At 49.4% G+C, this 26,665-nt stretch overlaps 4 protein-coding genes across 4 annotated transcripts; 3 read left to right on the plus strand and 1 right to left on the minus strand.

Moving 5' to 3' along the window:
• The first annotated feature begins 13,575 nt into the window (after positions 1–13,575).
• LOC101767830 (stress response protein NST1) lies at positions 13,576–15,659 on the plus strand. The gene is made up of 3 exons (XM_004962788.3): positions 13,576–13,883; positions 14,785–14,891; positions 15,091–15,659. The coding sequence occupies exons 1-3, from the start codon at positions 13,667–13,669 to the stop codon at positions 15,361–15,363; spliced, it is 597 nt and encodes a 198-aa protein (XP_004962845.1). The 5' UTR covers positions 13,576–13,666; the 3' UTR covers positions 15,364–15,659.
• A 152-nt stretch (positions 15,660–15,811) lies between these two features.
• On the plus strand, positions 15,812–17,916 carry LOC111256587 (CASP-like protein 1U1). Its single transcript, XM_022824754.1, has 2 exons — positions 15,812–16,173; positions 16,273–17,916. Exons 1-2 carry the CDS (start codon positions 15,986–15,988, stop codon positions 16,937–16,939), a joined length of 855 nt encoding a protein of 284 aa, XP_022680489.1. The 5' UTR covers positions 15,812–15,985; the 3' UTR covers positions 16,940–17,916.
• A 3,230-nt stretch (positions 17,917–21,146) lies between these two features.
• LOC101776601 (CASP-like protein 2A1) lies at positions 21,147–21,734 on the plus strand. Its single transcript, XM_004964026.1, has one exon. The coding sequence runs from the start codon at positions 21,147–21,149 to the stop codon at positions 21,732–21,734; it is 588 nt and encodes a 195-aa protein (XP_004964083.1).
• Positions 21,735–23,402: 1,668 nt separating this feature from the next.
• LOC101777019 (troponin T, cardiac muscle) lies at positions 23,403–24,487 on the minus strand. Its single transcript, XM_014804908.1, has 3 exons — positions 24,227–24,487; positions 24,061–24,139; positions 23,403–23,965 (listed from the first exon to the last, which is right to left on the minus strand). Exons 1-3 carry the CDS (start codon positions 24,413–24,415, stop codon positions 23,403–23,405), a joined length of 831 nt encoding a protein of 276 aa, XP_014660394.1. The 5' UTR covers positions 24,416–24,487.
• Positions 24,488–26,665: the final 2,178 nt, after the last annotated feature.

The following is a 26,665-nucleotide window of genomic DNA, read 5'->3' on the forward strand; positions in this document are numbered from 1 at the left end:
CCACTTCCCCCTCCCAAGCCACCATTGCCAATAACCAAACTCCTTTGTTCCCCAATCTTGTCCGGCCAAATTCATCACCGTGGTGCACTCCTGGGCCGATTCCTCACAGCCACGGCGCCTACTCGTCGTCCCGCATCTATTTTGCTACTTCCCGGGCTCCCTCCCTCACTAGACGACGCCCCCCACGGGAGCTCCTTCGCCGCCCCCTTCCTGTGCCATTCCTTGCTGTTGTGCCGCTCCTCCTCATCACCAGGCCCTTTTGGTGAGCTTCCTTGAACCCTGTGCCGCCCCTCTCCCTCCCCAAGCTGCCACTTCTCTTGCCCCCATCTTCGGCCCCAAGTCCATGGCCGGCCGTGCCTGTCCCGTGCGTGCGTGCCTGTATTGTGTGCTATTTGTGCTTGGGGGCCTCATTGGAGAAGAAGAAGGAAGTGTAGGGGGTTACGGGGAAGTTCCAGGGAGTTTTGCGCAATTAAACCATAGACCCAAGGGGTAGATCGTAAGATCGTCTCGGTTTTGTTTATTTTCTAGATTTAAAAAGGCTGAAACTTTAAAAATTTATAGTAAACTGTAGAAAAATCTTAAAATAGCAAATGAGGATGTTTTGGAATCCTTGTGAGTATATTTACACATTAGAGTCATAATATGATATGTTTTAGTAGAAAGTTTCTGATGTTTTTATTTATTCTTTCAAAGTGCTTTTAGAAATCCTTTTAAGTTGTTAGATGCACATCTTGAGTTATAGAAGTCCAAAGATTGTGATTCCAGTTGTGTTAGTCTTGTGATGACACTCTCTAGCTAAGAAAAATATTGAACCTGCTAGTTGTGTACTGTTTTTATCATGTTTTGATTTAATCTTGATAAATAGGCAATTTTTTTTATCTTGTTTTGCTTGTCATTTTCATATCTAAAGTTGTGGTACTTAAATTGCTGTGAAATTTTTATGGTAGGATATAAATGATACTATTGTTCTGTTCTAAAAATTTCATATTCATTAGATGCAGTATCATTGACTTATTGATTTAACTTGTTTATTGCTTCATAAATGGCTTTAAATAAGTTATAATTTTTCTGTGGGTGTAAAAATGGGAAATGTGGTTCCATTACCTTTGTATGATGTTTTTATACCACAATAACATATAATATGGCTGTGTGTTTATAGAAATGATGATCTTTAGATTTATGTTGTTTTTTTACATGCTTTCTTGCAAGAGCAATTTGTCTTTTTTATAGCAATTAAATTATAAAACCTGAGCATGTGAAATTTGTACAGTAGCCATGTTTTGATAACATCTATCATCCATAAAAATATCAGCTCCAAATGAGATGTTTGCCACATCACCTATAATTAATATATATGTTTACTATATAATTGGACAATGAAAGTTTGCTAGTAGATGCATATACTTAGGTCATGTGAAGCTTTTAATAGTTGTTTTTGAGGGTACATATGATGCTAAGTTATGATAAGTTGTAGTTAAGCTTTGAATATAACTCCTATGTGTGCTCTCGTGTTAATATAACAACTACTTATATAAGTTCTTCACCTTTGCTTTGATTCTTGCTTAAGGTATTTAGGGTGTTCCATGTTATCTAAAACTAATGCTAATTAACTATGTTCAAGTATTTGTGCGCTATGTATTTAACTTATGCATATGTTACCTTGTTAAAGAACTAAATGAAGAACCTTGTTGCATATGTGCTGAAATGACTGCTAGAGTAGTTTCTGTTGTGGCAAAGTTTTCGAGATGATAATGATGTTTTCTGTACATATGGTTAATACAAAAGTGTTAGGTAACTTCATCATATAGCTTGTGTTAAATTTTCATGACCATAAGCCTGATGGTTTAGGAGCTATAGATTTTACAAGTTCATTATCAGGTTTTGCATGGTCTCGGTACAGGTCTGCATGCTTGTGTTGTTTGCCTTAGCTAAGCTTTGAATCATGTCTTGGAAATAATATAAGAAGTGTAGGGTTTTTCATGAGACTTCTAAATTGTTAAAGATCACCCCTTTTGGTGGTCTAAATCTCCAGTTATGAGCTTGTGAACTGGAATAACAGAATCTGTCCTAATCTGGATAGAGATGTCTTGTTTGTGATGTTTGACCTGGTTAACTCTGGAATTAGCTTGTGGTGTTTATAACAAAGTTGTGCATAGTTTGTTAAGCTTTCAAAAAAATCTAGAACCACCTTGTTGTAAAAACTAGAACTCAACTTATTGCTGTCCGGAGTTGCATGTTAGTTTTCTGTCCTTGTTTGTACAGATCTGCTTATTGGTGTGTTTTCACCTTCTTATTTGTTGAATTAGCTTTTGGTGTGAGTAACAAAGTTTTAGATAATTTCATTAAATTTACAGAAATTCTAGGGTCACCCTTGTTGGATGCTTATATCTCTAGTTATGGTTAAAACAAGTGACTGTTGTGTTGCTGTCCAGATTCGGTGTATGTGAAGTTATTAGCTTTAACTTGACGTTGCCTTGTGTGTTTGTTAGTTAGCTCATATCACTACTAGAGTTAAATTTATCTACCTGAAAATCTTACAAATGTGTTATATAATGTTGGTCAAGCACTTAACTAATAAATGGTCATGTATGCATGTTGCTACAAAATAACCTTGCTACATAGCTTGACTTAAGTTCACCTGTATGCCATGCCTAGTGTACTTGCTATCCCTCTATAATAGGTTGTGTGGTGTATAGTTAATTAACTCTAGGCGCCTATGTCTTGCATGATCTTATATTTTCCTTAAATACTTTTGTGTGATGCATCTCATTTTACCATTCTTGGTATTCATGCTGTTGCATCTTGCATCTCATCTAGATACGCTAGATAAACCACGTGAAGGACATGATGATGGAACCAAACCCGAAGACGGTGTAGGGTGAAGCTATCCTGAAGATGGAAGGACTAAGCAAGTACCGAGATGGGAGATGCTTGCCAAGCAGTGTCGTCTAACAAACACTAACCTAGTGTGGTTTCCAGGCAAGCCTCGGAGCATATCCCAGTTTTCTAAACTTCTGCAATGATTTTATGTTGATTATGATTGTGCATTTAAGTTACTAGGCATTGTCTGAAACCTTAGATGCATGAACTTAGTATCCTTTTGATCTGAACACTAGCATGATAAGTCGCGTAGATGCAATGCTTAATAGGAACACGGTAAAAGTCGAGTGATTTCCTGTCACTCGCGAGTTATAGGAGTTGTTTGTTTACTTATGTTACAACCATAAGGGCGATGGGCGGGGTAGGGCCTTGTGAACTGTTTTGGTGGTCGGTAGATTGCCCCGTCTGTCTAAATGAAAATGGACTAAGGTCGAAACGTGTCGGCGTTCGTGATCAAGTGTTTAAAAGTACTAATCTCATACCTAGTATGGGATGGGAAAGCCTAGTACCTGATTGAACTAGGACGTGGCTTATACTCCTGCTGTCCCTGGAATGAGGTTCCCATGGTGCATCATGTGGGTGCAAGTGCGGTCACAGTACGGCAAGAGGCCAGGACTGTGGAGCATTGCATGCCAAGGGAAGTTTGGCCCTGACACGTGGATGGGGATCGATGGGGATGCCTAACAAATGAAATGATCCTTCGTGGTGCGCGGATGTCGTGAGATTAGGTTCGCCATGCATGGTTAATAAATTTGAATCGATTCGTCTACCTCTCACAGTTTGGGACTACTCGATCGCTATTCTACACTGAGTAAAGATACAACATGAGGATATTAATCTTGATGCTTGTTCTTTAATTGTTTGGGAAACTATGCTTGCTTAGTATAAGTTGCTAATCTAGACTGGTTAATGAACTTAGAACTTGAGCTAAAATATTAAAAATAAGAATCAACTTTAGTCGCTTTTGGCAAAAATAAACCCACTGCCAAAAAGCCTTGCATGTCTAAGAGTCGGTGGAGTAGTTACCACCTGACGGGTAAGTCTTGTTGAGTATTAGTATACTCAGCCTTGCTTGTGGCTTCTTTTTCAAGTGTGGTTCCTGGTGTTGTCTTGTTTGGGACCCATCCTCGGTCGGCGAGGATAGGGATCATTGATGTCTTGATCGGCTTCGTCATGATATCGTGTATCGACATTTAGCTTCCACTTGTTTTACTTCTTCGTTGTTTGAAACCTTGCAAATTCTGTACTATGTTATTGTGATGGGAATGTTGTAATCTCTGTGCCCACTCACCTTCGTGTGAGCAAATGCTTCTCGATCCTGAGTAAGTGGTTTATCGGATAAAATCCGACGGACGACCAAGTTGACTTGCTTAAAGTGCATGATCGCGTGCCAGGCGACTTAAGTGCATTTTAGTCAGGTTAATTTGGGCGGTTCCGCCACACGCAGCTCCTGCCTGCGCGCGCCGCCACCTGCTCCAGAGGTGCGCCGCTGCCTGAGCGCACCGCTGCCGCCCGAGACCGCCGCCGCCCGCGCGGATACGCCGCCCTACGCCGGGGAAGGGAAATCAGGCCGCACCGCTGGTCAACACCGCCGCCGCCAGGCCCGATCCGCGTCGGCAGAAGCCGCCGACACCCGATTCACTCGGGGAAGAGGAAGGAGGAGGGGCCCCGACGCCGGATCCGGTCGGAAAACGTGCGCCGCCGCCGCCGGATTCGGATCAAGGAAGAGGGTGGAGCACCGGGGGTAGGTGAGAAAGAAGACTCTGATACCAATTGTTAGCTAAATGAATCTCTTTCTCATTCACCACACCCACAAAGGGATCCTTAGGGTACATGTAGGCCAACAATAGGTAGGTGGCTTAGAAGCTAAGTAAAGCATCTAAAAAGCATCAAAATGACATCTAAGTAGGTAAAGTGCATATAGATAGATAAAACGCACACCCAATACACACATGACTTATTCTATCAAAATCAATAATGAGTAAGATAGTGACAGATTTCATTTACAAATATTAAGTCCCCGACCCTAAGTCCCAGCTGTGATGTTGCTTGGTGGTGTAGTCGCCGGCGTTGTTGGTTATTCCAAATGGATTTTTGCTGCCAACCCGCGCTGTTCATCAGCTGCGGCCAGAGGAACTGCCATCTGCCAATAGATCCCACGGCCGCTGGGGTTTCAGCCCCAACAGCAAATCCTGTAGGCAGCTAGCAGTGGCTCGATCCTGTCATTCATTTGGGGGTTTCTGATAATATCATGGTATGTTTCGTATTGGATTGATCTAAACTACTGCAAAAACTCACCTTTATCTTGGCGCCACAGAGCATATTGAGAAAGCCTCGACCACGTCTAGTTGCAAAACTTGGAGATCAATGAACCATTCACTTCCTAGATCAGTACATTTTTCTTTTGCGTATGAACTGATGGTCAATTACGTTAGATGCGGATGCCATGTCCTCGTGGGGTGCTCGCAATTCGTTGTTACCTTTTTTCTTTTTGCAATTTGCAGTAGTGATGGGGATAGACTTTTGATTGCACTGCCGCTCTGTTCTGATGATAATCAAAGCATGTATTTAACGAAGACGTATAATACAGTTCAACTATTGTTGCACAAACTATTGTTCTGATGATAATCATTGCAGGAGCAGGGCTGATGCAGATATAAGTTGATGAAGCAAAACACTTTAACTTTTATGGACCAATACATCCTTGGCCCCGCAATGGAGATGCTGGCTGATTGAGTATCATACACTGTTGTGCATCACCTTATCTTAGAACACTAGAATATTTAGAGCCTTTTCCCAAGGCTTCATGGTCAAAATACATACTCATATTTACACTAAATTCATGCATATTCATATCTGTTTTTATTTCTGAGTAGCGTAGTCAATTTCCTGGTATTCAAATTCAAGAGTCAAGATTCAATGGATATATGTTAGCAAATTTACAAACCTGTGGAAATTGAATTTCACTTTATTTAACCAATGCCTTCGGTAGGGTTGTAGGAATTATTTCCCTTAAATCTGTATTACTTATCAATGCCTTTGTTTCCAGGTACATGATCTTATCAGTGCTCTATTATGCCTTCATCAGCTAGTTTGCTTTCAATCTTCTGTCACGGCGAATGGAACAGCATGTTTGGGGTCTTCCATGTGAACGTAGTAGGCACGTAGAACCCTGAAGAATGTTAAACTCCAATGTATCGGCCAGTGACACCATGATACTTTGTCATGGAAGCACTTTAAACACCTATTTAGTTTAAGAACCTTGTGAAGCAGACCAATTTGAATGCTACAAGCCTACCGATTATGATTGAGCTATCACTATGCTTTCTCCTCTGTTGTGGCCCATCCTGTGCGTTTACAAGCTGATGAATCGATGATGAGTAAGATAGTGTGTCAAGGACGTCGAGCCCTCGACTGGCAGGACCGCGGCTACGGAGCTCGTAGCCGTCGGCCGTCTTCTCCGGCGAGGTTTACCCCTCAACCGTAGGCTTAGTAGATAGAGAAAGGAATAGAGAATATAATTCTTGCTTTCCTTAGTTCACGATTACAGCCGAGTATATATGGCCAATGGCCTAACCAAAGTATAGAAAGTATTGCTAAGTTTCTATCCTTAGTTGCTCAAGTTGGAGTCCGGCAGGGCTTGCCCGGCGTGCTCAGCTGCTCGGCGTACGTCGCGTGCGCGTCTACGCCTGGTATACGTACGTCCGTACATGACATCTCCCCCCGCCTCGAAGTCCAGCTCGTCCTCGAGCTGAAAGGAAGGGAACCGCGCCCGGAAATCGTCCAGATCCTCCCATGTAGCTGAAACAGTTGGCTCGTCCTGCCATTCAACGAGCACCTGACGGATCCCCCTGGCCAGTCGAGCGCCAGTCACCCGGGCGGGGGTCGGCACCACAGCACCGTGTAGGAGCGGCGGCAGGAGCGGAGGTACTGCCGGTGGAGAGCCGACGAACTTCTTGAGGACGCCGACGTGAAACACATCATGAAGACGAGCACCAGGAGGAAGCAGGAGCCGCACGGCCACTTCATTGATGAGCTCTGTTACCTGGTACGGTCCGACGTAGTGAGGCTTGAGCTTCCCTTTGGCCGAGTGAGGAAGGGATGCTGCTGCCCGCTGCCTGAGGCGGAGGAGAGCCCAATCGCCCACCTGGAAGGAGACCGGCCGGTGGTGCTGGTCGTAGACACGCTTTTGGGCCGCCTGAGCTTGCTCCAGTCGGTAACGGACGTCGTCGAGGAAGGCAGCGCGCTCCTCCATCTCCTGGGCGACTGCGGCGACACGAGTTTCGCCAGGCTCATAAGAGCGGATGGTTGGAGGATCCCGGCCGTAAACCACCCGAAATGGAGTGTCGCGGAGCGAGGACTGGTACGCTGTGTTGTAAGTGTATTCGGCCCATGGCAGCCAACGGAGCCACTGCCGGGGGCGGTCGCCGGTGAAGCAGCGCAAGTACATCATGATGACCCGGTTGGCGGCCTCGGTTTGACCGTCCGTCTGTGGATGAAAAGCAGACGACATGTAGAGCTTCGTCCCTGTGAGCCGCATGAGCTCGCGCCAGAACACTGAAGTGAACACGGGATCTCGATCCGAGACGATGGACTGTGGCACGCCGTGGAAGCGCACGATGTCAGCGAAGAAGACGGCGGCGACCGACTCGGCGGTGTAGGGGTGCGCCAGGGGGATGAAGTGGCAGTATTTGCTGAAGCGATCCACGACAGAGAGGATGACCGTCTTGCCTTGCACCTTCGGCAGCGCCTCGATGAAGTCGATGCCAATGTCAGCCCACACCGCGGACAGAATCGGCAGAGGCTGCAACAGACCAGCCGGCCTAAGGTGGTCTGATTTGTACTGCTGGCATGTGACACAAGCTTTCACAAAGTCCTGCACCAAGCGACGCATAGCTGGAAAGTGAAAATCCTGCCGGAGCCTGTGGAGGGTCCGATGGACGCCCTCATGGCCGTCGTTATGGACTGCTGCCATGATTTCCTGCAACAATGGAGAAGCCGGAGGAATATACAAGCGACCGTCGAATGCGACCATACCGTCCAGCAGCGCCCACGGTGTGGTGCGAGTACCAGCCTGGATCTCGTTGTGGAAGGTGACCAATGCCGGGTCAGTAGCCTGGGCGTGGCGGAGGCGCTCGATGAAGTCGAAACGAGGCGCCGAGATAGCCATCAGTGCTCCGTCCTCGTTGTCGCGACGGGATAAGGCGTCGGCGACGACGTTCGTGGTGCCCGAACGATATTCCACCGAGAAATCGAAGCCCAACAGCTTGCCTACCCAATGGTGCTGAGGAATCATGGCGAGGCGCTGATCAAGGAGGAACTTCAGGCTGTAGTGGTCGGTCTTGACGAGGAAGCGCCGGCCCCAGAGATACGGACGCCAGTGCCTTACTGCTTGGACGAGTCCGATGAGCTCGCGCTCATATGCGGCCAACGAGCGATGGCGAGGGGCCACAGGCTGGCTGAAGAAGGCAACCGGATGACCCTCCTGGACAAGGACCGCGCCGAAACCCACCGTCGATGCGTCGCACTCAACGGTGAACAGCTTGGCGAAGTCGGGCATGGCAAGGACGGGGGCGGATGTGACGGCGGCCTTGAGTGCTGAGAATGCCGCTGCCACCGCGTCGTCCCAGGAGAAACCCTCCTTCTTCAGCAGGGCCGTCAGAGGAGCCGCGATCGCCCCGTAGTTGTGGACGAACTTGCGGTAGTAACCGGCGAGGCTGAGGAACCCGCACACCGCCCGGGGCGAACGTGGAGGAGGCCAGTCATGTATTGCCTGCACCTTGGCCGGGTCCATGGCCACACCGGCCACTGATATGACATGGCCGAGATACGCGACGGACGAGGCCCCAAAGGAGCACTTCGAGCGCTTCACGAACAGGTGGTGGCGGCGTAGTTCGTCGAGGACGGCCCGGAGGTGGCGAAGATGATCAGCCCAGGTCCTGCTATAAATCAAAATATCGTCAAAGAATACCAGGACGAAGCGGCGAAGGAACGGTCGGAGCACATCGTTCATCAGGGCCTGGAACGTCGCCGGGGCGTTGCATAGTCCAAATGCCATCACCAGGAACTCATACAGGCCGTCATGGGTGCGGAACGCCGTCTTGTGGATGTCCTCCGGGCACATGCGCACCTGGTGGTACCCGGATCAGAGATCCAGCTTGGAGAAGAACTTGGCACCATGGAGTTCGTCGAGGAGCTCGTCCACCACCGGAATCGGAAAAGCATCCTTGACAGTGAGCGCGTTTAACGCGCGGTAGTCGACGCAAAAGCGCCAAGAGCCATCGGCCTTCTTGACGAGGAGGACGGGCGACGAGAATGGCGAGTCGCTGCGGCGGACGATTCCTTGATCCAGCATTGCGGCACAGTGCCGTTCCAACTCGTCCTTGTGCGCCGCCGGGTACCGATACGGACGGACGGCGATGGGCTGGGCGTCGGCCTTGAGGATGATGCGGTGGTCGTGCGTACGCTTGGGAGGAAGGCCGACGGGATCCGCGAAGAGGCCGCCAAAAGAGAGCAACAGCGCCTCCAAGAGCGAACATGCCTCCGTTGTAGCGTGTAAGGTTGGCACGGACGGGCTGGCCACGCCGGACCAGGAGACAAGGCACCCCTGGCGCAGGAAGTACATGCGCCGGTGAGCAAGGTCCCAGACTATCGGTCCGAGCTCGCCGAGCCACTTGGTGCCGAGGACGACGTCGTACCCAGCCAGCGGCATGACGTAGAGGTCAGCCGGGAACGACTCGCCGTCGATGAGTAGGGGCGCGCTGCGGATGACGCCGGCGCAGGTGACCCGCTCGCCATTGGCGACCAAGGCGGTGAGGCGGGGACGAGAGCGGGGACAAAGACCAGAGCGCCGTGTTGCCTCCTCCGAAATGAAGTTGTGCGTGCTGCCAGAATCGAGGAGGGCGACGAAGGACGCGACGCCGAGGACGACGGCGATCTGCATGGTGCTCACCATGGGCACCCCAGCCACAGCCTGCAGGGAGAAACAGGGCGCCTCGGCGTCGCGCTCCTCGTCATCAGCGGCGTCGCCGGCGTCCTCCAGCTCCACGCCTTCAATGAAGAATAGGCGCCTGCAAAACCGGTTATGTCCCCGTGTGTATTTTTCGTTACAGTTAAAACAGAGGCCCAGACGGCGGCGTTCCGACATCTCGTCGGGGGTGAGGCGCCGCGGATTGCCCTCAGGGCGGCCTTGCTGGGCAGCCACCGGAGGAGCTGGGAGCGCCAGGGGCTGCGGGGGCGCCGGAAGCGCGGGTCTGAGTGCGGGAGCGGGAAGGAGGCCGCGCTGAGGCGCCCGAGGAAGAGACGGCGCCGCGCGGTCGCTCTCCATGAGCTCGACTTGGCGGGCCAGACTCATGGCGGCCGCGAGTGTCGCCGGGTTGTGGAGGCGAACGGCGTGGCTGAGTGGCGGCAGGAGCCCGCCCGTGAAGAGCTGGACGCGCTGAGCTTCATCCAGGCGGCCGGCGCGTGACAGGAGAGCCTGAAAACGATTGGAGTAGTCCTCCACCGTCCCTGTACGCCGGCATTCAGCGAGCTCGAACAGCGGGGCCGAGCGGAGGGGAGGGCCGAAGCGCAGATGCAGGAGCTCCTTGAATCGCCCCCACGGCGGCGGACCCTCGTCCTCCTGGAGTTGGGTGTACCAGAGTTGTGCGACATCCTCCAGATGGTATGAGGCCAGCCACACGCGTTCCTCCCCCATGGTACGCTGTTGACGAAAGTATGATTCACACCTGTTGAGGAAGAGGAGCGGGTCGGACTTGCCATCGTAGCGGGGGAAATCCAATTTGTGGAACTTGGGGGGGCGCTCGGAGTCGCGGGACCCGTCCGGACGGCTGCCGGCGGCACTGGTCGAGGACGAGGACGGCTTCTCCTTAATAGCCGCCATGTCGGCCTTAAGGGTAGTCACTTCCGTGGAGAGGGACTTGAGCAACTCCATCACATCAGCGAGGGAGGGATCGCCCATGGTGGATGGCGGCGGCGCGGACGTCGAGGAATATGACGGCGACGGTGGGGGGCTAGTGAGGAGTTCCGCAGCTGTGGAAGAAGGGGTGGAGTGGGTGGGGGAGGACCGGCGTGACCGTGATACCAAGTTGTCAAGGACGTCGAGCCCTCGACTGGCAGGACCGCGGCTACGGAGCTCGTAGCCGTCGGCCGTCTTCTCCGGCGAGGTTTACCCCTCAACCGTAGGCTTAGTAGATAGAGAAAGGAATAGAGAATATAATTCTTGCTTTCCTTAGTTCACGATTACAGCCGAGTATATATGGCCAATGGCCTAACCAAAGTATAGAAAGTATTGCTAAGTTTCTATCCTTAGTTGCTCAAGTTGGAGTCCGGCAGGGCTTGCCCGGCGTGCTCAGCTGCTCGGCGTACGTCGCGTGCGCGTCTACGCCTGGTATATGTACGTCCGTACATGACATAGTGACAGGCCGGTTTCATTCAGTGACCCCCGACCCTCCCCAAATCTCTTGCCCGTTCAGGTGTCGAGTTGTGATGTTGCTTGGTGTGGTTTGTTTGGTGTAGTCACCGGCATTGTTTGGTTGTTCCCCATGAATTTTCCTCACGTTGTTGATCCTAACCGGTACTAAAGGGATTCACGAGGCGTTCTCCAGACAGTATCCGTTGGAACCGGTACTAATGCTAGTAAAATCTCGGGATGAGAGGTCATATTTCTAGTAGTGCAAGCTCTATACAATCACCCCCGGCAAGGACCTCATTGCCTTCAACCTTGAATGGCGGGCCCGTCGTTACCAAAATCAAGCGGGTCATCAGACACCTGTTAGCCAATGGCGAGGAGGATATGTGGAGTTGGATGGACGGTGATAGCGATGATGACAGTGACGATGACGATGGCGAGGAGGAGGGAGAGGAGGAGAGGAGGAGGGAGAGGAGGAGGAGGAGCTCTCAACCATCGATGATGAAGAGGAGGAAGAATTAAGGGCCCGGTGATATTCAGCGAAGCGAATAGGGGACAGCTTCAATGCTTGCATGGTAGTGCCACGGAGGAGAATGTTGTGGAGGGCAAGGAGGTATCCGACGACGACCCCAAGGAACCCATCGTACCCGACACCTTGTCGAGTCGAGCAATGGCGGCAATGGGTTACTCATGGTGAGGCATCACGTGTAGTTGACTCCGTCCTCCGGCGCCTACACTCGCGAGGTCGAGCTCTTCCGCGCGGACCTCAACTCCGGCAGGTGGGTCCCGGTCACACGTGGCGGCCTAGCTGGCGAGGCGCTCTTCCTCAGCCGGTTCTTTAGCAAGTCCACGTCAGCACATTGAGGCATCGGCGAGGGCTTGGTGTATTCTGCTAGGGTGGACGACGTGTTGACACGAGATCGTGGGCGCCTAGGGAGTTTAGCCTGCCGTGGCAGAGGAAACTGGTGCAGGGAAAGTTTTTGACGTGGCTGTTCCAACCTGAGACGGTGGTTTACTAGTGTACAAATGAGTATACTGTGCTTTGCAACAACTAGAAATAGTGCTGTATATACTGTGATTTTCATGATGTTACGTGCCTTATAATAGATCAGGTTTTTACATGAACGAACAAAGAAAAAACGTTGAGCTGTTGATCCTAACGTGATGTTACTGCTTGAGCACAATGAACACAGGGCCTTGCAGGCTTGTAGCTAGCAAGAAGAAAGCGCCGCACAGTTCGGGGGGTCCTCTCGATCGCAGTCGCACGGGATCGTCAGCCTCGCCGGGCACCGGCACCACGGCGGCGGCATGGCCGGCGGCATAGTCAAGTCATTACCTGTGTGCAGCCGTGGCAGCACTGCCCGTCCTCTTTCTTATCTTCCTGCTTGTCGTCCTTCTCCTTCGTCTTCACCTCTTCTGACTTTTCCGTCTTGATCGTCAACGCAACCTTAAATTTCTCTACTGTTTCTTTCTTCTCCTCTCCACCCTCGTCTTTGCGCTTAGCTACATTCACGTTCGTCGTCGACGGCGGCGCCGGCCTCGGCGCCAGCACGACGGCCGCCGAGGCGTGCCTGGTGTACACGGACCCAGAGACTGACACGGTGGTCAGTGGCGGTGATGGAGAACGCGGACGACACGCGGACCCGCCCGCAGAACGCGCCGGCCTAGCTGCAGAGGCCGCCGCCGCACTGGCGCTGCCCGCGAGGCCCGCCCCCGCCGCCGCAGGAGGTGATGTCGTCGACGGCGAGCAGCAGCGCCGCCGACGTAGACGTGAGCGCCTGCACCATAGCTTGTCGATGTCCTCGACGGCACTTGCCGCCCTGCCCTCTTCCTCGTCACCTCCAGGTAGATCGCCACATCGCTACACCCTGCAGCACCGCCGACAGCAGGTCAATGGATAACGACAGGAGCTCGGAGACATAGGGCTGGTAGGCAGTGCTGTCGAGCGGGAGCGCGGAGGCCGCGGTGTCCTCCATGTCGCCGACGGTGGCGGCGTGGCGGTGGTCTGCGTCGAGGAGGTCGGTGAGATTTCCAAGATGGACGGTTCAGATGGATCATGTGGTCACATGCAAATCCATGTTGGGGCGGTGGTTTTAGCAGATGAGCCCTTTGGGTTTTGTTTCTGTTGCGTTTTGGTCCCTCCTGACTCCTGGAGACGAGATTTCCAGCCCAAAAGCGCAGCAGGCAGCAGCCCATATTTGGGCCCAACTTTCCAGGCAGCCCACCTTTCGGGCCCATCCATATAGGCCTTGGCAAAATAGCAGTGCGGATGCAACGGGCTGCAGCAGACGGCTCATAGCTCGCTCATCTTCTTCCGATCTTCCCTTCCGTCGCGCCGTCGGATCGAACGCTAGGGTTTCTCCGAATCTTGCGTTGATGAAGCGGCCGCCGCCACGCCCGCGCGGCGGCGACGGCGAGACGGCTGGCGAGGGAGGAAGCGGCGGCGGGTTCGGGAAGGGGAAGGGGAGGTGGGGCGGCGGGAGCCGGAAGCGGAACGAGCAACGGCTGGGCGTCGGCGGCGGCGGGGCGCTCTCCCTCGCGGCCTTTGCCAGCGCCAAGTCCAGGAACACCGGCTACAACCCGGCAGTCATCAGTGAGTCATCTAAACCATCGCTGAATTGCCGTTCCCTTTCGGGGCGTACCTTGGAGGCTTGGAGGGGGATTTGCAAGCGGCTTGTTGTTGGCACCACGGCGTCTCATGGCTGATATGCTGGTGAGGATCGTTGCCTTAGGGTTTGTGGAGGAATTAAATTGTCTTAGCTGGCGTCCTGCGTTTGTGACGCAGAAATCTAGCTTCTTTCGCTTGGAGCACTCACGCTCACCAAGCGTCTGATGGAGTTCACGACGAAATTGCATTACTACCCTGAGGTTTGGATGGAGCTGTGAATGATTCTTGGTGTCTAGCCGACCGCACAATCTCCGCCTTTGGAAGTAGTATCATGATACGGGATCTAGTTTCATGTACTCGACCATCCCAATTGAATCTAAATCCATGCTCTGAGTCTTTAAATTGCAAAAAGAATCAGGGTCTCCGAGAATGTATCTTTAAAGATGTTGTATGTCTGGTACGATAACAGCGCACCTGGAGTCTTTGTTCTCAGGCCCTGTTGTTTTTCGTTTTTGTTCACAATAGAAATGAAAAGTTTGAGTTTGCCAATGTGCCTGGTTATAGTTTTTTTGCATCGATCTGTTCCCCAGACCCACCATTGTCCCTTGGTACCTTGGCATGCTAATTCTTCTATTGAGAATTGATTTCCATTCGGTGCTTACTTGTTGTGCAGAGTCTAATAGTGCAGAGCATGTAGCCTGCTTAAGCATGCTGGACTTCCTCTATTTGGATGCTTAACAGAGGAGTGGTGGTTATGGGTAGATATGACATGTAATAAATTGATATACTTATTTGCAAAAGTTTTTGTCAAATTATTTTGAATGTCTGCTGGTATTTTGTAATTTAATTCCAGACATATTGATGAGATCATTGCTCTGATATGCAGAGAAGCAGAAAGAGTTCTACAAAAATGCTAAATTAATTAGCAAGTACAAAAGGACAAAGAAGCAAAAAAATCAGTCGAGCAATCCTCCAGAATTTCCAATTCATGAGGTAATTCGAACCCTCTTTGAGACTATGTCTGCTTTCAGGGATAGAAATTAGGCCAGCGGATACCATTTTGGGGCTGAAGTTATAATGCACTCTAACATTCATTTACTTCTTTTTACTATCAAAATCAGCACAGTTGTTCTGAATCTTCAGAGATATGTCCATAACTCCCAACTCATTTTGATGTGATTTCAATTTGCAGGGTGGTGGTGATTTCAATGTGCCGAAGCCGCAACACAAAGGGAAGAAGCGTACTGCACAAAGCTTGAAGGAAGAGTATGAGAAAAAACGCGCAGAGGTTGAAAAGACTCAGAAGGAGCGGGATGCAGTCATTCAGGCAAAGAGGGAACAGAGGGAGAAGTCTGAGGCGAAGCGAAGAGAACTGAGGGAGAAGATGTTCAAGAAGACGAGATCTGGCCAACCTGTGATGAAATACAGGATTGAGCATCTCCTAGAGACCGCGCTAGAAAGCTGAAGCAAGCGACAGGATACCAGCTACCATCATCACCGTCTGAGACCAAAGCATGCAAGCAAAATTTATAGTTCCGTGCAACCATCAGTTTGGTTTACCCTACTTTTGTCGCTCGTTGTTTATATCATTGTAAGCTATCTTTGGATTTGATCACAACACTCTGGTTTCCCCTGTCTGTCCGTACCCACAGTCCTGTGCGCTTCCATTTTGTCAAATGGTGTAAGATGATCAGTAGAGACCTGAGTGCTCAGAAACAATTGGATCCAGAAGTCATGATATTAGCTATCAATTTCATCTTATGCTGAGCAAATTAAATAGGTTTCTGACTCTGCTGATGTCCCACAGCTTTCTTTGTTAGAAAGTACAAATCCAGCTACCATATTGTCTAGAATATGGCCTAACCACCATATAGATCAAAGAGATCAGCACAATTGAGCCATTGACATATGTGCATAATGGATGCTAGTTGTAGTAGTATAATCCTGCCTATTGTTGAGCAACTTGTGGATGGAGGTTGGGTGTTCATGCTAGAGTGTATATCCAGTTATCCACAGACCACAGAACTGTCTGATCAACAATCTGGAGTCTGGACAGGTAAGTAAGCCCGTCCGTCAACCTTTCCACCATGGGCGGCAGCGGCGGCGGCTCCGGTGAGGTGGGTGCGTCGGAGGCGGTTAGCCTCGTGTTCCGCATCGCGACGGTGGGGCTGTCCCTGGCGTCGGCAATCATGACGGCCGCCTCAACGCAGTGCGTGTACCGGGACGACGGCGTTCCCGCCGGCACGGTCTCCTACGGCGACTACGCCTCCTTCAAGTAAGCATCTCTCATTCTCTCCCGTCGTTGCTGCAACGTGCACGGCCGTCGAGGCACGCTGCTGAATCGTCGGCGGCGACGTCCGTCACGTGCCTGCAGGTACTCGGCGCTCGCCGACCTGCTGTCCGCGGTGCTGCAGGGCGTGGCGATCTACCTGGAGGCCACGAGGAAGGACAGAGCGGCCAGGGCCGTCGAGCTCATCGACAAGCTCGTGCAGGCCCTCACGTCCTCGTCGGCGGCGCTGCTGCTCGCCGTCGACGACATCACCTCCTGCGGAGGCGGCGGCGGGCCTGGGGGTCAGCGCCAGCGCGGCGGCGGCCTCTGCAGCCAGGCCGGCGCGTTCTGCGGGCGGGTCCGCGTGTCGTCCGTGCTCTCCGTCGCCGCGACCGTGTCCATCTCCGGGTCCGTGTACATAAGGCACGCCCGGGCGGCCGTCGTGATGCCGCCGAGGCCGCCGCCGCCGACGACGACGATCTTGAATGTGGTTAAGCGCAAAGACGGGGGTAGAAAGGAGAAGGAAGAAACAGTAGAGAAACGTAAGGTTGTGTTGATCAAGACGGAGAAGACAGAAGATCAGGTGAAGACGAAGAGGGACGACAACGAGGAAGAGAAGGAAGAGGACGAAGTAAATAAGGACGAGGAGTGCTGCCGCAGCTACACAGAGGTCAGTACGCCGCCAGCGATGCCGCCGCCGTGGTGCCGGTGCCCGAGGCTGACGATCCCGTGCGACTGCGAGGACCCGGAACTGTGCGGCGCCTTCTTCTAGCTAGGAAGGCCCTGTTGTTCTTAATTTGTGCAATTGTGCTCCATTGAGCTGTGTTTGGTGGCAACCTCTCCTCTTTTCAGCCATAGAGGGAACTTAGTGGAGAAAAACCTCCTCCAGCATATCCCCTTTCCATTCCCTTTTCCCCTTTCTTTTTTCTCAATCCCATTTATTCCCCTCCCTCTTCTCCCTTTCCTTTTCTCCCACTTCTGCCGCACGATCTACAGCCCGTGAAATTTCATGGCTGCCCGATCCACCTCGCCGGCTGCCTCGCCATTCGCGTCGTCGCCGGCCGCCCCGATGTCCGCGCCACCGCGGCACGTCGGCCTACGCGCCACCGGCCCTCGCCGCTGGCGGGCATCGCCGAGCTGCGAGCGTCGTCGGCCCGGCGGCGCCGCTCTCCGTGCCACCCGCGCCGAGCCAGCCCCCTCGAGCTCCGCGAGCTACTGGCCGCGGATGCGCTGGCCGCCTCCACACCGCCAGCCATCCCGACCCGTCGAGCAACTGGTCGCTGCGGCGGCCGGCGAGCCGCTTCTCGCCCGACCTGCCTCGTGGAGGAGGCCTGTGCAGGGCGGCACCGGCGGGCCGCTCCTCGTCCGACCTGCGGCGGCCGGCGGGCCGCTCCTCCGACCCGTCGAGCACCACGCGTGGACCGCCCAGGAGCAAGGGAGGAGATGAGAGAGAGGAAGGGTTAGAAAAAAAATGTGCCGCCACTGACAGGCAGGTCCTACGTGTAAGGAGATGGAAAGGGGAAAGAGAGAAGGGATCGGCTGCAGAACCTCTCCTTAAACATTTGAAATTGTGAAAGGGGATTCCCTGCATAGAGTGAGAAAAGGGAAAGGAGAAAATCAATCTGGAGATGCTTTAAGAAACCAACGGATGCAGAGGCCTTTTGAAAATTTCCTATTTTAGGAGTTAGGACACACCGGTAAGTTAACCTATAGATCAACCTGCTGCTTCAGCGGCAACAAAGATTCCTTTATTGAACAATGATCCAAGCATTTTCTTTTTCGAGGAACCGATCCAAAAAATCCACAATATTTCGTTTTAAAAAAATCCAATGAATCCACAGCCACCACAACAATGGCGTAATTGTAAGAACCATTATACCTGTCAGCTTGGAGTACCGGTGGAGCTTGAAGTTGGTCATGGAGGCTCATGCCCCTGCTCTATCCAGCATGTCGAATTCAAAACACTTCCAAACTCCGTGACTTATTTTGACGGGCTAATGATTATAATTTGGGTGGCATATATCTCTGGAAATCAAAAGGAGAAATAGGGGAACATTTAAACAATACGAGCTGGGATCTTTGCGGGTTGCATGTACTACCTCATCCAGGAATCCATACATTCAACAACATAAGCTTTTCCTCGGCAGGCATATATTGTTTTCTATTCATTCATGTTGTGTTGGTTGCATGTTTTTCGGTCATCAAAGTATTCCATGATGTTCTAAGTTGGGTTGTAGCATGTGCCCATCCCCATAGCGTGCATGTTAAAGAGTAGCCGCTACTTTGGTGCCCTTGCCACCAGCCCCCACCCCACCACCCTCTGCCTGCCCCCTCCCACCACCCACCTCTGTCTGGCCCCACCGCCCTCCACCCTCCGCCCCTGTCTCCGCCAGCCGCCCGACCCCACCGCCCTCCGCCCTGCCTCCACCTCTCCGCCCGCCCGCCTCGGCCAGCTGGCCGGCCCCGCCGCCCTCCGCCCTGCCTCCACCTCTCCGCCCGCCCGCCTCGGCCAGCTGGCCGGCCCCGCCGCCCTCCGCCCGGCTCCACCCTTCGCCCCGTCACCCTCCGCCCACCATCGCTGCCGCCTCACCTCGCCCGCCGCTGCTCCTCACCGAGCAAGCGGAGGGGGAGGGGAGGGGAGGCAGAAGAGGAGATAAAGTGTGAGGGTGAGAGAGAGGAGATCGAGAGAGATAGAGAAGCAGACGGACGGGAGAGAGAGAGAGAGGAAGTGTGAGCTCGAGGCAGACGGATGGGAGCCTGAAGATAAGGAGAGGATGAGAGAGAGAGGAGGAGGAGGGGAGGGGCGGAAGGGAACTTTAGTACCGGGTGGAGCTCCCACCCGGTACTAAAGGGGTTCACGGGAGCTATCTTGAGAACTATTTGTTAGGTGCAGTACCGGATCAAAATGCAACCAGTATTGAATCTCGGAACGAATACTCAGTTTTTCAGTACTGCGACTTCCTCGTTGGCATCGGTCTGCCAAGATGGCGAGGACGACGACGTACGGCTTCTTGCATTGGTGTGCGAGTATGCGCCAGCCTTCTGGCTGCAATTCGTCGCATGCTTCTGTTGTGGCTATTCAACAAGGCTTGAGGTCTCTCCGTTGCAGCCTGGCAGATATTATTTGCTTCGTCAAAACCGTTCGTCGACACGTCGTGAGGACCTTTTAGTAAGATCCGCCAGGGTGCAATATTCTCCGTTTTAATAAAAAAAAGTATCCGTATATTATAATTTATTTTATTATTACACTAATTCCAAGAAACATAAAGATTCAAACGGACCCAAGAACGGATCAGTTCAAGAAAAAGATGGATTTAAAGCTTTTTAAAAGGTTGTTTATATTGCTCCAGTCGTGTGACACATGTACGAGACTACGATGAACCTGCTTCTAGTCGCCCGTGCTTCTAGGCACAAAGTACATGTTTCGGATTGTTGCCTACAACAATAAAATTAAATAATTCATAAGAAAAGAAGTTTTGTGAAAAATCTATATACTTTTAACTAGGGTCTTATCCATCTTATGAAAGATGCTTTTGTAACAACCCCGCTCCAAAATCTGCTTACGGCCTAACTTCTCACGTGGAACGGACCTGTATACGCACAACACCTCTCTTACACTTTCGTCCTCGCTTCGTATAAAACGGTTAATCCGGAGGTGTTATGTTTGGAGCGACACGGATTATAACCTGACCCCCACCCCCTAAACTTCGAAGGTAGTACTAAACTCACCAGCTACAACCAAAATTGGTACACATGGATCAACAACTTCAACTACTATGATATATTGGGTTGGAGCATTACATGTTTGCTTACACATCACACATTCACATACAACTAAGTAGCCTAGGAACTAGTTAATATAGCCCACTAAAATTGTCCGTAACACATATGATTAGGCTGCCTTTTCTTTCATTTTCCCCTTTTAAGCATTCTTTATTTGAATCTATATATCTAAAAAATGTTTAGTTGATTATTATTATATATGTTTTAGTACATATTTCAATATCTATATCTAATCAAATTAAATAATATTTATGGTATTTTCTTTGTTTGGTTCAACACACTACTTTGTTACGTTTGCAACGCATCGCTGATGCTTTGAACTTTGATCCGAAAACAGAAATGACACTAGAACATCACCGGTCATATACGTGTTGCATGGTTTCCATGCTCGCTTCGATTTTTCCCTCATACGTTCTTAAGAGGGGCTCGCGTGGTAAAAAGGTATGTTTGTTTTCCAAGTTATGAGGGGGCATGTGCCTCCTTGGCCCTTGCAAATATTGGCTCTTCTTACTTTAACCCGGTTTCCATTCTTGGAAGGCATGAGCTAGCATTGCATCCATTCGAATCTACTTATAGCTGAGGCAATCGCTTGCAGTTATATGAAGATCAGAATAAAACATAACAAACCTAGTATCATTGATGGGAGCATTAAACCAAAACTTCCTATATATAATGCAAATATGCCATCTTTACGTGTGTTTTAAATACATCTTATTTGATCATTATTTCCTTTTAGACTATGCTTTCAAAATCAATAAGATTTCGGTTTTTATGAAGATGTATTTCACGACATACTACGTATCCATTTCTTTATATGTATCCAATCTAAATATTTTACAATAATGAATGACGAAAGCTTCAAAAGCTTAATAAAAAAACTCGTCCAATATTCCACGTAGATGTCCCCAAAATGTTACAAAAAAGGGAGTGGGTTTATGAAATGCGGGTCTTCGACATGTTCATACGTCTCTCTAGTAAAGTGCAATTGTGCAAATGACGCAACTGCCTTGTTCAGAACCACAAAAGATAGAGAGAAATGCACATTGAAAAATGAGTACACAAAAGTGAACTAATCTCATGTACATACGAATCCAGCAAATAAGCTCAAAGTTGTTTACTGTTGAGATGCTTAAGGTTGTTGCTCAGTACTATAATCTTAGAAGTTGCAGGATCAACGGCCCGTGTGTTGACTTGCCATGCTCACTCTTCTTGTTGCCCCTTGGTTGCCCTCTGGTGTGCTGTCTGCATATCCACCATGGACGTCGTCGTCGCCGGCGCCAGCGCCCAGCAGCTCCGGCTGCAGCGAGCTGAAAGCGTGGGAGGCGGCGGCCAGCCTCGTGTGCCGCATCGCGACGGTGGGCCTGTCGCTGACGTCGGCGATCATGACGGCCGCCTCGACGCGGTGCGTGTACCGGAACGATGGCAGCCCCGCCGGGAGCGTCTCCTACAGCGACTACGGCTCCTTCAAGTACTCGGCGGTCGCCAACCTGGTGTCGGCGGTGCTCCAGGGCGTGGCGATCTGGCTGGAGGTAGTGGGGAAGGAGAGGCGGGCCAAGACCATCGATCTCATCGACAAGCTCGTGCTGGCGCTCACCTCGACGTCCGCGCCGCAGCTGTTCGCCGTCGACAACATCACCTCCTCCTGCGGCGGCCGGCGGCGCAGCCGCAGCATCGTCTGCGACCAGGCTGGCAGCCTGTGCCGGCAGCTCCGCTTGGCGTCTCTCCCCTCCCTTGCGCGGTGGGCTTTTCCGCCGCCGCCGAGTACGCCAGGCGAGCGGCGGTGATGGATTCCTCGGCGGTGGCCCAAACAACGACGAGGCGAGCGAGGGCGCCGCCGGCGGGTCCGGGTGCTGTAGTTGAGCGCGTACCGCGCCAAGCAGGAGGAGCAGACGACGGCGGACATGGGGGCGGAGTCGGCGACAGCGGCGCCGACGAGAACCCAAGAGATAATCGAAACAGCGGAGGAGGAGGAGACGACGGAGACGAACATGAGGGCGGCGGCGGCGGTGGACAGGATGAATGTCAGGTGATTGACGCTCATCAGGGCTCCCGAAACACGGCAAGGGAAGAAGAAATAGAGGAGGAGGATCGAGGCGACGGAACACGAGTGGAGGAGGAAGACGATCGTTCCGTGACGCAGCGAGGAGGGATCGTCAGCGTCATCCCGGTCCCGGCGGTCCGTCGGTGGCCATTTGGGTAGCTCAATGGTTTCCTTGGCCGACAACGCTTGCGTTACTAGTGGTCTGTTGTGCCAGCACTTGCATTATATTATGAGTTCTCTTTTGTTTCATGTACGTACTACAACTATTGTAAAATCCTGTATGCTTTTTCCCTTTAATCTAAAATGATGTATCAGTGCTCTCCTTCCTTATTTAAGAAGAAAACAAAAGAATTTTCATATATGTCTTGCCAGTCATCTACATCTTTCTTTTAATTAAAGACATTTATTCATGTAACTTCGTCAGGTAGGGGGCCCTAGCGGACCCACGTTATGGCCAGCGAGGGCCCAGGCCCAGACCCACGCTCGAATTTTGAAATTCAAAGGGAATTAGGCCCTTTTACTGTAGCTAAGCAAGCCCAGCAGTTAGCAGGCCCTCGCTCAGTTTTGGGCTTGGGTCCGCGCTGTATTAGCTCAACAAAAACTTGTCCAACGGGCGAAGCCAGCTGAGAATCGATCTCACCGGGGCAACACCATTAGAGGCTGGATCATTAACATTAAAGAACAGTGCAAATACTGTTTTCTCGCTAAGGCCTCGTTCGGTGGCCTGGATTAATTTCAGCTCTGTATCTAATTCAGGCCAGGATTGGGTGAATCCAGGCGTGTCATTCAATCCAGGCATGGGATTAATCTGACTAGATTTAATTTAGGGATTGGTTATTCGGTTGGATAGGAATTAATACAGGGAATAAATCTTTAGTGTCAAAAATCTCAGTCACAAAGCAACATATGATTATCCTCACATTACATAAAACCATGCTTGATGAGCTAAAAATTAAATTACATGTATGAACATGACCAGAGTCTTGATGAGCTAAAAATTAAATTAGAACCAAGAAGGTAAACATCTCCTGCATCTACACCAAAGCACATCAGCGTGATCATCCTGAGAAGCCTACGCCACAATGCAGCAGATGATTCTTCTTCAACTACATATCAGAACAGAATAAAACAAGATGGATCACATCCTTTGTACATATCTAGTAATTGACAATCAAAAGCACATATTGCTACAGGTAACAATTACACACTACTAACAGGCACAGCCACACAGCCAATCCCAAAGATCACTAGCAAAAGCACAGCTCTGCAGCAATTTTATTTTCAGTTCATCTGAGCAAGGACAAACTGAACCACCAACGGCCTTCCAATGGAGACTATTCTTCTATGTTCTATTCATACTAGTAATATAAATGCATAATGAAAGCTGTCAAGCAAAGGGAGTCAATACCTGCTAGGCCATCTCATTCCTAAGCCAAATCAAAGCGGATTCTTCATCTTCTTCACTAGCACAAATAAAAGTCTCTCTGTTTTCTTTGCTCTTGGTGAAGATTGCATAAGCTTTGGCCTTTTCCTGTTTGGTCACTTCCATTGTGTTGATAATCGATATGCACCTTTTGATGGAGTATTCATCACCTTTAGCAGCCTCCTTATCTCTTGCCTCCTTTTCTTTTATCTCATTTTCTCTTGCTAGTTGTTGAGCTTCATCTTCTGCTTGCTTTGTCCTCATTTCAAGGAATCTCTCCATCATAGCTTCAATTTTTGCACTCTTTCTAGACCTTTGTCCTTCCTTTTCTGGTTTCTTTCTTGATGCAGCCATTCTTCGTTGTCCACTTCTTGCCTCCTCTTCTTTATATCTTGCATCCTTTTCTTCATCCTCTTCATCACGTATCTCATGAATTTCCTGTAGAGCTTCTTCCTCAGCTTCTTCCTCTACAACATCAATTTGTTGAAGGGGCTCTTCCACACGTTGTGACTCAATAGAAGTGAAATTGTATGTCCCTTCAGCCAGATGACCTACATTTGGCACAATGCATTCAGAGAAATAGGACAAGCACCTATTTTACATCATAGAGATCTGACTAGGAAAGAGCTTACTATACAGAACTTACCATCATAGAGTTCTCCCAAAGCATCAAAGAGTGGAAAGCTTGCCTTGTTGTTTTGAAACTTCTTGATTTTGGGGAAAGTCTGCATATTTGAAAAAAAAAACATTGATCAAATACAAAGTTATCACTATGAGGTTATCCATAGAATTACTTCAAGAAATTAACTTACCACCATGAGGTTCTCCCACATTGCTGCTGATCCTTCAACCATATTTCTTTGTTCATTCCATTTTGACCCACTTTGCATTCTTGCCGCTTTGAGCATCTTGCAGTCTCTCTTAAGCTGACATTCTTTATCTTGAATTTGTGCCTTTGTGTACGAGATAGACTTGTTTCTCAGATGGAACTCCTTCACCATCTTGTTCCACCCTTCAGTGTTCCAACCGTTGTCACTTCTATAGCCACTATCTTTATACTCATGCAGAATTTCAACAAGGCCCCGTTTGGTACGAAGGAATTGGAATCTATTTAATGGAGTAGGCTAATTTATGTTGGAATGTGGCATTCCACAACTTTCCAAAGTTTATATATAAGCCTATCTTAAATTCATGGGGTGGGAGATGGAAATTGATTCTATATATTATGGTTATTAGAATGGAATTCAATTCTTATAGCACGCTCTTAGACTCGCTTCTCTATGGTAGAAGTGCAGCGTATAAGTATCTCTCCCATATCACCAACTATAATATACAACTATATTCCACATACAATTATATTAGCTTAATTAATTTGTATCTAAATTATGATTATTATGATGGAATTCAATTCCAATGATCCAAACGGGGCCCAAGTGATTTCTCAAGAGTTGGGTTCCAGTCCGCTCTTTGTTTTCCTACATAAAAAATGGTCAAGCATTAGTAATAGAAATTTTATAGCATCAATAATATAAAATTAACAAAAAGCATGAAGAAACATTAAACACCGTACCTCGTGGTGAACCTCCATTCCTTTTTGCCCCACTGCATTTAGGAGAAGGCTTCTTTTTTGTAGCACTTGTTGTAGGCAGGAACCTACTCAACTTTGGCGACGCCCTTGCAATCACATTGAGCTTTGGGGAGCCTTTTCCAACCATCGCTTTTCAAAGAAAAAACTTATTCAGCAAAGTGTTTGCTGAATAAGTTTTTCCAGCACTAAACTTATTTAGCAAATGACAGGTCAGGTGTTTGCTGCACTAAACATTCCCTAAGCAGCAAAGTGGATGTGAGTTTGGCATGTCATTGTTATGTATAAAGGGAAAGCACCTGACAAAATAGCACAAAGCTACAATAACGACTATAATCTTTGCTTCAAGAGCAATTTGATTGACAAAGCAAGCATATTGTTCCTAGAAGTTTTTTTAAGACACTATACTCACTTATACTGAACCTGCAGAATCTAACAGACATGCAGAAGTTGTCTCTCTGCATTGGTCCTACTACCAACTGTTCAAACACATCAATTACCTGATAGCAAAGAAACTCATATAGGATGTTGTAGGCTGCACTTGCAGGCTTGCAGCTACTGGCCTTTACTACAACAATCCAATATCATGTGAAGTGTGCAGCTGGGCTATTCATTTCAGGGTAGGCTAATGGTGACATCACCTTCAGTTTTCTTTTCAGTTTTACTTCAGACAACAATGTGGCATAACTGAAAGGCGCACGACACTACAACCACTGATTAATCAAGATAACCCAGCTCTTAGTTTACTCATTATGAATCACATCCAATGTGGCACTTATCTGTCGCAAGGCGTGCAACATTTTTCTCTCACTATCCACACAACATACAACCAAATTTCTTTAGTTTTGTGATTAACATGATACATCATGTGAGAAAATGTACAAGTGATCTTGCATGCCTGATTTCCTCACAAATTCTAGAAAAAAGAGCTGCTGTGTGACCGTGTTAGAACTAAATGGGCACATTTAGATGGAGCAGCCCCTGAAACTGAAACTGTAGATGGCACTCCATGTGTCCCTGCAGATCTACTTGATCCTTTTTCACCTCAACTAATACTATCAAACAAGAACCACATCAAACAAGAAATGCTACCAAGTTTCAGTTAGCTGGGATCTCACTGGATCACAAACTATTGCACAAGATACTTATATGCAATTTGTGAGCAAGCAGACCCAAGATCCCTGGAAATCCATGGTTGGTAGCCAATAGGGGTTCATTTTTGACGCATTCCCAAATTGATTTAACACTTAAATTTGAATGACAGATAACTAATTGAATCCAAAATTGAAACTCTCAAGAGGCATAGTATTGTGATCTAAAGATTATTTCTTCCTTTGGAATCTTAGGAGGCTTAAACTACAAACATTCTGTTCCTTGTTTAGCAAAGCATACAGCTATGCAACAGGTTATTACTCAGAGTACATCTATTCATAAGCAACGAAGAAAAAAGACATGATATACTAGTAAATAAATGCTCAGTACAATCGATCACTCAAAACTGAAGGTGAAGCAAACAAGGCGAAGCCCAAGAAACCAAGAATCATCCTATATTTATTTCAGCCCTAAACTCGCAACAAAAACACCACCTGACGAAACAAGAAAAACCATGCGCATCCCTCCCGTTATTATTTTCTGAGTAGGAACACGTAAAGGACACCGAAATTCA

Source organism: Setaria italica, chromosome III, assembly GCF_000263155.2.
Source record: "Setaria italica strain Yugu1 chromosome III, Setaria_italica_v2.0, whole genome shotgun sequence".
Classification (NCBI taxonomy): Eukaryota; Viridiplantae; Streptophyta; class Magnoliopsida; order Poales; family Poaceae; genus Setaria; species Setaria italica.